The sequence below is a fragment of the Trachypithecus francoisi genome, unplaced genomic scaffold (genome assembly GCF_009764315.1).
Source record: "Trachypithecus francoisi isolate TF-2019V2 unplaced genomic scaffold, Tfra_2.0 Lachesis_group10, whole genome shotgun sequence".
Taxonomy (NCBI): domain Eukaryota; kingdom Metazoa; phylum Chordata; class Mammalia; order Primates; family Cercopithecidae; genus Trachypithecus; species Trachypithecus francoisi.
The window spans coordinates 130,410,562-130,420,985 of NW_022681455.1; the positions used below are offsets into that span (position 1 = coordinate 130,410,562).

Here is a 10,424-nt window from a genome sequence, read left to right on the forward strand (position 1 = left end):
GCTGTAGCTCATGCCTGTAATACCAGCACTTTGGGGGCTGAGGCAGGAGGATTGCTTGAGGCCAGGAGTTTGAGACCAGCCTGAGCAACACAGCAAGACCCCATCTCTTTTAAAAAAAAAAAAAAAAGAAAGAAAGAAAGAAAAGAGTATTAGCCAGGCGTGGTGGTAGAGCACACCTCTGGTCCCAGCTACTCAGGCGGTTGGGGTGGGAGGATTGCTAGAACCCGGGAGGTTGGCGCAACAGTGAGCCATTATTGCACCACTGCCCTCCAACCTGGGCGACAAAGTGAGACCCTGTCTCTTACCAAAAAAAGCCTTGTCCCTGAGGCAAAAGGCCTCTGAAGGGATGAGTCGAAGCCATGAGGATCCAGAAGGTGATGGGGGTGGGAGCTGCCCCACCAGGTCTGAGAGGAGAGGGAGAGTAAGCAGGAGGCCCATACCTCAGAGGAGACCTCTGCCCATCCTGCCAGAAAGTCAAAAGCTGCTGTTCTGTGACCCCTGCCCTGACCCTGTGGACCTCGCCCAACCCTGGGGCAGGAGGAGAGACTTCTCAGAGGGTTGCACTTGCTCCTAAAAGCAGCAGGAGCTATTTTGTATTTGCAACATTTATAAAAGAAGAAATCACGACCTCCTTCAACAGCTCTTTGACCTGAAGAGTGTTTTGAGTTGGGTGTTGGGAGCCATGGCTACAGAGCTGCAGATGTGCAGAGAGAGCCTTGCTTTGACTACACGGGGCAGGAGCCTCAGCTCACACCCCGTGGCATTTTTTTGTTGTTGAGATGGAGTCTCGCTCTGTCGCCCAGGCTGGAGTGCAGTGGCCAGATCTCAGCTCACTGCAAGCTCCGCCCCCGGGTTTATGCCATTCTCCTGCCTCAGCCTCCCGAGTAGCTTGGACTACAGGTGCCCGCCACCTCGCCCGGCTAGTTTTTTGTATTTTTAGTAGAGACGGGGTTTCACCGTGTTAGCCAGGATGGTCTCGATCTCCTGACCTCGTGATCCGCCCATCTCGGCCTCCCAAAGTTCTGGGGTTACAGGCTTGAGCCACCGCACCCCGCCAGTTGGTTGTTTTTTTGAGACGGATTCTCGCTGCATCACCCAGCTGGAGTGCAGTGGCGTGATCTTGGCTCACTGTAACCTCTGCCTCCCAGATTCAAGTGATTCTCCTGCCTCAGCCTCCCGAGTAGCTGGGATTACAGGCACTTGCCACCGTGCCTGGCTAATTTTTGTATTTTTAGTAGAGATGGGGTTTCACCATACTGGTCAGGCTGGTCTTGAATTCCAGACCTCAGGTGACCCGCCCACCTCAGCCCCCCAAAGTGCTGGGATTACAGGCGTGAGCACCGCGCCCGGCTCACACCCTGGCATTCTTTCAGGGACTGCCAAAAAGAGCAAGATCCTGTCCAAGGAAGAACAGAAAGTGGTTGCGTTTCACGAGTCGGGCCATGCCTTGGTGGGCTGGATGCTGGAGCACACGGAGGCTGTGATGAAGGTGGGTCCACAGGCCTTGGCCAAAGCTGACTGGGGAGTCCCGCCTGTGTCTGTAGCTGACCGGGGGGTCCCGCCTGTGTCTGTAGCTGACCGGGGGGTCCCGCCTGTGTCTGTAGCTGACTGGGGGTTCCCGCCTGTGTCTGTAGCTGACTGGGGAGTCCCGCCTGTGTCTGTAGGTCATGTGAGAGGATAGCCTGCCAATGTCATGATCCAGGGAGCAAGGTGGGAGGCGACTGTCCCAGGATGATGGGCAGAAGCTCGGGCGTGGGAGGCAGGAATGGACTGTGTCACATCAGAGCCTGGTGCTGCTACTGGGGTAACTCCTGGAAGGTCACACCATGCAGTGGGGTTTCACTGCCTGTGCCTGTTCTCAGCCTGTCCACCCCAAATGACTCCTAACATTGGAAAGAAGTGAGTTGAGCGTACATTTAAAAAATGCTACTGTAGGCCGGGCACGGTGGATCACCTGAGGTCAGGAGTTCGAGGCCAGCCTGGCCAACATGGCAAAACCGTCTACTTCAAACAAACAAAAAACTACTCTTGTAGGCAGCTGTGAACTCAATGGAAGTTTATTCTTACCAAATGGTGATGTTACATCTTCTCTAAGACATGTGGCTCCACCACTGGGAGCCCGAGTGCTGTCAAGAGGAGGTCTCTATTCAGAACGCAGGTGCCATCTTTACAGTGGAGCTCCAGGAACCGGTGCAGGTTTGAGGCTCACCGGAGACGGCAGCGGTGCCGTGTTCCTACCTCAGGGTTCGCTGCAAAAAATGCATACAGTGCAGCAGTTGCCGCTTGGCTTGCCAGTGTGGTCTCCGTTGCTATTTGTCAGGCGTGAGCTGTAGCAAAGTTGGGTGTTAATCAGAGAGCATCCTGCCCATCCCAGGCTCCCAGCAGGGCTGAGGCCAGCATTTGGGGACCAGGTACGTGCTGCTCCTTGGTGACGTGCACCGCAGTCATGGGACCAGAGCCGGCCCAGTGTGGGGCAAGTGGACACTGAGCTCGGGGTCCCATTTAAGGGATACTGAGAAACTGAGCAATGAACACAACATTCTAACTCAGTATGTCAACAAATCACAATTAACGCAGGGGCTTTGGGAGGCCGAGGCGGGCAGATCACCCGAGGTCAGGAGTTTGAGACTAGCCTGGCCAACATGGTGAAACCCCACCTCTTTCAAAAATACAAAAAATTAGCTGGATGTGGTGGTGCACACCTGTAATCCCAGCTACTTGAGAGGCAGAGGTAAAAGAATCCCTTGAGGCCGGGAGGCAGAGTCTGCAGTGAGCCAAGACTGTGCTATTGCACTCCAGCCTGGGTGACAGAGCAAGACTCTCTCTCAAAGGGGAAAAAAGAATTTCTACTTTATTTGATAGGCAAAAGTCAGATGGTCACAATGGAAAAGTAAGTCTCCTTCCCAAGGCTCAGTGTCCTGCCAGGAAAAGGTTGTGAATTCACTGTTGTGGTTTTGGTCATTAATGCAATCATCACTGCAGCCGTTATTTAGAGCCTTTTTTTTTTTGGTTTTGAGACAGGGTCTGTCTCTCTGTCGCCCAGACTGGAGTCCAGTGGTGCAGTCACAGCTCACTGCAGCCTTGACCTTCCAGGCTCACAAGATCCTCCTACCTCAGCCTCCTGTGTAGCTGAGACTACAGGCGTGCACCACCGGTGGCTCGGGTAATTTTTGTATTTTTTTGTAGAGAAGGGGTCTTGTTATGTTGCCCAGGCTAGTCTCGAACTCCTGGGCTCAGGCAATCTGCCCGCCTCTAGCTCCCAAAGTGCTGAAATCACAGATGGGACCCACCGCGCCGGGCCTCGTTTTAGATTCTAAATTCAGCGTCCTCTCAGGATTCTCAGAGCACCTGGTTGTGGCCATCTTGCTGCCACAGTTCTCAGAAACAGCAGCTGGGCCAGCAAAGAACCTGCCCCTGCCCTGTCTCCCTCCGTCTCCCACTCAGCGGTTCCATGTCGTTGGGTTAGCATGTTGCCCCGTGCCCCCTCCTTGCATACCTGATGTGGGGGTGTGGGAGAGCAGCAGAGGTGAGGGCAGTCCACATTCCCTCAGCATCCTGGGGTTCCCATTGCTCTGAACCCTCGGTGGCAGTCGCTGGTGCCAGGGGTCAGCTCAGCGGCCGCTGGGGGTGTAACTTGTCCTTCGCCTCTCAGCTGTCTTCTGTGGCCCTTGTCTGCTTGGCTCCCTAGTCACGTATGAGAAGACACTCCCCAACAGTGTATGAACAGCCACCTCTGGGGGGAACCCTGCTCTCTGGGCTGGCCGTCTGTGGTGTTAGGGTCCTCTCTTGTAAAAGATGCTGATTTGCTTTCCTGCTTTGAGACGCTTTAATGACGGAGACCTCTTAGTCCCACACCTTCCTCCTCAAAGCCCACATCCTGCCTGCTGACGTGGGCCATCTTGACCCTGTGCAGGTCTCCATAGCCCCTCGGACAAACGCCGCCCTGGGCTTTGCTCAGATGCTTCCCAGAGACCAGCACCTCTTCACCAAGGAGCAGCTGTTTGAGCGGATGTGCATGGCCCTGGGGGGCCGGGCCTCGGAAGCACTGTCCTTCAACAAGGTCACTTCCGGTGAGGAGCAGCTGCGTGGGCCCCGGAGGTTTCCGAGAGCTTTTCTGTGCGTTATTCCTTCTGTTCCAGTGAATGCCATGGGGTGAATCTGGTGTAGATGTAGTTTTGAATTTATTAAGTGTTTCTTAAAAGATAAGTTACAGCACAACTTTGGAGCTAAGTAAGACTTTTTAGATAATTTAACTGGACAAAAAACTTAACCTATATGCCAACTCTAAACCCATTTAATTGGTTAATTCTTGGTAATGGCTACAGGAAACAGAATGAAATGGAAGCAGCTTCACTGTTCTGAAGCTATCACTTCACTGGGCTATCCAGAGACTGAAGGAGGGTCCCAGGGCTCCAGGTCCATGGGTTTGCCTCGCATAGGCCTGGGCTTGTGCTTGAGAACTGCCATGCAGTGAGCTCCTGTACACCCCCCAGGTTCTAGATTTCCAAATAAAAGAGCATTTCTGAAAGTTTTAAGACTCTTTGAGACGGAGTCTCGCTCTGTCGCCCAGGCTGGAGTGCAGTGGCCGGATCTCAGCTCACTGCAAGCTCCGCCTCCCGGGTTAACACCATTCTCCCGCCTCAGCCTCCCGAGTAGCTGGGACTACAGGCGCCCGCCACCGCGCCCGGCTAGTTTTTTGTATTTTTAGTAGAGACGGGGTTTCACCGTGTTAGCCAGGATGGTCTCGATCTCCTGACCTCGTGATCCGCCCGTCTCGGCCTCCCAAAATGCTGGGATTACAGGCTTGAGCCACCGCGCCCGGCCAGTTTTAAGACTCTTAAGGAACAGTGGCGAGATGCCAACGTCCTCACTGTCCAGCTTCACGGTGGGACTCCTCGGGAGGAAGGGGATGGGGAGGCACAGTGCTGCCCCAGGACGCTGACCGGGACGCCTGCTGTGCACCTGCAGTGCTGAGGATCCCTCTGTCTTGACCCCACCCTCCAGGGGCACAGGACGACCTGAGGAAGGTCACCCGCATTGCCTACTCCATGGTGAAGCAGTTTGGGATGGCACCTGGCATCGGCCCCATCTCCTTCCCTGAGGCACAGGAGGGACTCGTGGGCATCGGGCGGCGCCCCTTCAGCCAAGGCCTGCAGCAGATAATGGATCATGTGAGTCGGCTCTGGCCACACCGCTGCACTCCGTGCTCCCGGGGAAGGGAGTCCCTGGGTCTGCCACACAAGGGCCGACCACAGCCGCCCCAGCTGAGCTCAGCTGCAGGCCCCACGTGGGTTTCTTCCTTCTGGGCTCTGCTGTAGTTCCTACCTGTGGAGTATTTTTTTTCTCAGATGAGGACATAGATGCTCCTAATGAAATTATAGATGTGAATCTGGGAAGAATATCAAATAAATACACTGAACAATAGATGCAGGACCCACATGGCCTTCAGACTGGGCCAGGAAAGGCCTGTGAGGCAGCTGTGGGTGGGTGGGCGGCATGTGGAGCTCTGCTCTCCTGGCAGTGGTCACGGGCAGGAGACCGCCTGCCAGCTGAGGAGTCCTGTTCCTCCTCAGAGGGGAAAGGCCATGTTCCCAGCCTGGCATTTCTTTTCTGTGCTTTGGTGCCGGAGCCAGGCGGCCAGCCTTGCCCCTGACACAGTTCCCTCCATTCGCAGGAAGCAAGACTGCTGGTGGCCAAGGCCTACAGACACACCGAGAAGGTGCTGCAGGACAACCTGGACAAGCTGCAGGCGGTGAGGCCCTGGCCAGGCGAGGAGACTGCAGCACCCACACAGCACCCACGGTCCCCACCCCTCTCGTGAAGTATTTCCAAGGCACACAGTACAGAGAACACTGTGGCCAATGTGAATTCCAGCTCACCTGAAACTTACATGTCCCACACTTTTCATCATGAATTCATCCAGTGTGTTCCCCCAAGGTAGAAAGAAGGCTGCCACAAAGTCTCCTGTGCCTGTTCCTGCCATTAGCGATTACCAGTGTTTTGTCAGTTTTGTTTAATCTTTTTCCAACTCTTAAACTTTTTTCTTGAATTTTTTTTTTTTTTTTTTTTTTTTTTTTTGAGACGGAGTCTTGCTCTGTTGCCCAGGCTGGAGTGCAGTGGCGCGATCTCAGCTCACTGCAAGCCCCACCTCCCGGGTTCAGGCAATTCCCCTGCCTCAGCCTCCCGAGCAGCTGGGACTACAGGCGCCCGCCACCATGCCCAGCTAGTTTTTTGTATTTTTTAGTAGAGACGGGGTTTCACCGTGTTAGCCAGGATGGTCTCGATCTCCTGACCTCATGATCTGCCCATCTTGGCCTCCCAAAGTGCTGGGATTACAGGCTTGAGCCACCGCGCCCAGCCTTTCTTGAATTTTTTATTAAAATAAAGTTTTAATTTTAGAGAGGATTTTTTTTTTTTTTTGAGACGGAGTCTCGCTCTGTCACCCAAGCTGGAGTGCACTGGCCAGATCTCAGCTCACTGCAAGCTCCGCCTCCCGGGTTCATGCCATTCTCCTGCCTCAGCCTCCCGAGTAGCTGGGACTACAGGCGCCCGCCACCTCGCCCGGCTAGTTTTTTGTATTTTTTAGTAGAGACGGGGTTTCACCGTGTTAGCCAGGATGGTCTCGATCTCCTGACCTTGTGATCCGCCCGCCTCGGCCTCCCAAAGTGCTGGGATTACAGGCTTGAGCCACCGCGCCCGGCCTTTTTTTTTTTTTTTTTTAGACGAAGTCTTGCTCTGTCACCCAGGCTGGAGTACAGTGGCGCCATTTTGGCTCGCTGCAACCTCTGCTTCGCGGGTTCCAGCGATCCTTCTGCCTCAGCCTCCTGAGTAGCTGGGACTACAGGCGCCCACCACCATGCCTGGCTAATTTTTGTATTTTTAGTAGAGACAGTCTTTCACCATATTGGCCAAGCTGGTCTTGAACTCCTGACCTCAGGTAATTGCCTGCCTCGGCCTCCCAAAATGTTGGGATTACAGGCGTGAGCCACAGCCCCAGGCCTACTGTAGTGTTAGATGTAGAAAAGTTGCAGGCGCAGTGCAGAGAGCGCCCTGTCCCGCTGCCTCACTCCCCGTGGAGGCCCCCCTGGGGCAGTCCTCCCACCTGCAGAGTCCCCGCCGACCCACAGTGATGGGCGCACACGTGATGCAGACGTGCTCCCTCTCCCAGTGTCCTTCCCGCTCTGGGAGTCCACGTGGCGTTTGATCACCCGTCTCCTTAGGCTTCTCTGGGGTGACGGTTCCTCAGACCTCCTTTGGCAGTTTCGAGGACTGGTCTCATGTTTTGTAGGACATTCCTCAGTAGGGATTGTCTGATGTGTTTCTCACCGTGGGCAGAGCTGGAGTTAACTTTTGTGTCTCTGGGTTCTGATAACTGCTGCTTAGAACTCAGAAGAGGCGAAGGGCTCTGTGTCCCATGTTGTGAACAGATGGGTAGGCAGTGGATGGGTAGTCGTTTCTTCGGCCTTCCCTCGTGTATTTCAGGCAAGCACTGTGTGTCACATGGGGATAGTGTTTAGGGCCCTTAGGGTGTCGTCCCCAACCAGCAGCAGCAGCAGTCTCGGGCCAGGCGTGGGTAGTGCCATCCCCGGCTGAAGCAGCACCTGCCTGTGGACATGTGCTCATCACGGTTGACAAAGCAGCCCTGCAGAGCTCGGGCTCACCACAGTGGGAGCCAGAGCAGGCAGGGGCAAAGCTGCAGGCGAGGCTTCTCACTGGCTGTGGAGTGGCATGTCTGCCCTGTGTGTGAACTGTCAGCCCCTCACGACACTCAGTGAGTTGCAGAACTTAGTAAAATCTCAGACCAGCCCCAGAGAGGAAATGTTTGTCTCTTGCAATAAAGCCACAGGTAAATCACCCTAGCTTCAGGGGTTACCATTTTCTTTAGAATATCTGGAGGAGTGAGGAAAGGAGCAGGCAGTTAACAAAAAAAAAGAAAAAGAAAAAATCTGGAAGAGTTCTTCCTTCACGGAAACCAGTGAAATGTGGCTGTGGCAGTGTTTTCTGTGGTCGGGCCAGGCCACCCCAGAGGCAGGGCCACCGGCACAGGACAGTCGGCATCTCGAGTGTTTTCCAAGATCCCACCTAGAGTGGCTGAAATTCCCTTCCCCAAATTGAGAGGTCCCAGCTCACACAACTTCTCAGATTCCTTCTCCCAGTGTTGTCTCAATCAGGAGGGTGCAGCGTTTTACCCGTCTCCTTCCCTGTAGACACGCACATCTTGTTTGGTGAAAGAAGTTGCAGTTGCCGAAAATAAGCCAAGATTTTGAAGGGAAGTAGAAAAATTAATGAGGCTGGCCACCGGAAAATCATTTATGAGGTTGAGATTGGGGTGATTCTTCTTTTGGAGCTGCCTCCGTGCCTCCGCTTCCCTGGGAAAGTGGCCTGTCCCGGGTGTCCTGCACACAGACAGGCCCTCACGCCTCTCACCACCTCCCTGGGACATAGAGATGCTCTGTCTGTCCTGGGGACTCACACACTGCTTGCCTGTTCTTTCCAGCTGGCAAACGCCCTTCTGGAAAAGGAAGTGATAAACTATGAGGACATTGAGGCTCTCATTGGCCCACCGCCCCACGGGCCGAAGAAAATGATCGCACCGCAGAGGTGGGTCGATGCCCAGAGGGAGAAACAGGACTCGGGAGAGGAGGAGGCCGAAGAGACCCAGCAGCCCCCACTTGGAGGCGAAGAGCCGACTTGGCCCAAGTAGCTGGGACGTGTTGGCCGCATGTGCGGGTGACCCGAGAACTGAGGGCTCACTCCGCCAGCCTGCGTTGCTTTTCAACTGAGGTTTGCACTTCCTCTTGCGGCCCTCAGTAGTCCCTGTGCAGCGACTTCTGAGATCTGTTTATTGATTACCCTTTTCATGATTGTAAGTTTCTCTGCAGAAACAGCTGACCGAGCCTTGTGTGTGTGTGTCCTCTCCCCTATGGGGAAGGTCATCAGTGCTTTCCCGAGTGAGCATGGAACACCTGAGTTCTCAGGGTTCTAGACAGTCGTTCCCAGCGTGGCTGAGGCCACCCAGAGGCAGCAGAGCATTCAGACTCCGAACAGACCCCTGTTCATGCCGACGCTTTCACGGCCGCCCAGTTCCTGTGGCTCCCTCAGAATGCTAACGGGATCGGACATGAAAGGACCCTCTGAGCCGATTGTCCCATTTCCAGCAGCCCCGTTCTCCAGGTCACTGTCAATGGGGCCACACAGTCCGGCCCAGGCACTGGGCTCCAGGGGACTCAACACTGCCCCCTGCTGCCATGTGGACGGGTGCAAGTTGAGGACTTCTTGCTGGTCTAGTCACACATGCAGTGTTGGGGGATGCCTTGGTTTTTACTGCCCTGAGAACTGTTGAGACACTTTACTAATAAACTCTGTGGTTGGCAAATCTACATTTGCATTGTCTGGCCAGCTCTAATGCAGGGGAGCTGGCGGGCTTACCTTGGATCACAGGGTCTTGTGGTTTCAGTTTGTAATTTGAGTAATGCAGGGACTAAGTGGAAAACTCCTGTAGGAATCTGGGGCCTGGACCCTGTAGGGATAGAGGACGACCCAGGACGCCCTGGCCCTGTGTTCCGGGGCATGCGGCTCCCACTCCGGCCTCCTTGCGTCTGCCCTCCCTGTGGTGCAGTGACGTGAGCGGATTGTCCTGTTGTTACTGCAACACTGAGTGCCCTGAGAAACGCCGGCAGAGCAGTAAGGAGGCAGCCACAGGTGTAGTCACACACCCAAGTGGGGGAATCTCTGAGAGATGCCTTGACCTTTGCCCAAGTTCTCCAAATCCAAAGAGCAGCACATAGTTGGGAAGGTTTTAGCTGGTGTAGCCAAGAGTCATGTCCTCGGTAATCATTTCTTTCCTGTTGTGTTGGTTTTTGACAGTCTTGCTTTGTCGCCCAGGCTAGAGTGCAGTGGCGCCATCTCAGCTCACTGCAGCCTTGATCTCCTGGGTTCAAGCAATCCTCCTGACTCTGCCTCCCAAGTAGCTGGGACCACAGGCATGCACCACTATGCCTAATTTTTGTATTTTTTGTAGAGACAGGGCTAGACTAGAATTTCTGAGTTCAAGTGATCCTCCTGCCTTGCTCTCCCAGTGTGTTGGGATTACAGGTGTGAGCCATTGTACCGAGCCTTTTGTGAAATTATTTTACTATTTTTAATTTTTTTTTTTTTTTTTTTTTTGGAAGATGGAATCATGCTCTGTAGCCCAGGCTGGAGTGCAGTGGTGCTATCTTGGCTCTCTGCAACCTCCACCTCCCGGGTTCAAGCGATTCTCCTGCCTCAGCCTCCCAAGTAGCTGGGGCCACAGATGCGCAGCACCACATCCTGCTAATTTTTTTTGTTTTTAGTAGAGCTGGTCCTCATCTCCTGACCTCGTGATCTGCCTGCTTCAGCCTCCCAAAGTGCTGGGATTACAGGTGTGAGCCACCACGCCCAGC

General features: G+C 54.3%; 1 protein-coding gene across 4 annotated transcripts in view; it reads left to right on the forward strand.

Moving 5' to 3' along the window:
* Positions 1-9,380, forward strand: part of SPG7 (SPG7 matrix AAA peptidase subunit, paraplegin) — a 54,863-nt gene extending 45,483 nt beyond the window's left edge. Inside the window, exons 13-17 of one of the 4 annotated variants that reach the window (XR_004439094.1) lie at positions 1,374-1,489; positions 3,914-4,116; positions 5,005-5,171; positions 5,675-5,752; positions 8,498-9,380. Coding sequence is in view for 2 of the 4 variants with exons in the window: in XM_033219378.1 (XP_033075269.1) it covers positions 1,374-1,489; positions 3,914-4,070; positions 5,005-5,171; positions 5,675-5,752; positions 8,498-8,704 (725 nt within the window). In the remaining 2 variants the exon portion in view is untranslated. Of the gene's footprint in view, positions 1-1,373; positions 1,490-3,913; positions 4,117-5,004; positions 5,172-5,674; positions 5,769-8,497 lie in introns of all 4 variants that reach the window. The other 3 variants (XM_033219379.1, XM_033219378.1, XR_004439095.1) reach the window with 3 other exon arrangements.
* The last annotated feature ends 1,044 nt before the right edge of the window (positions 9,381-10,424 follow it).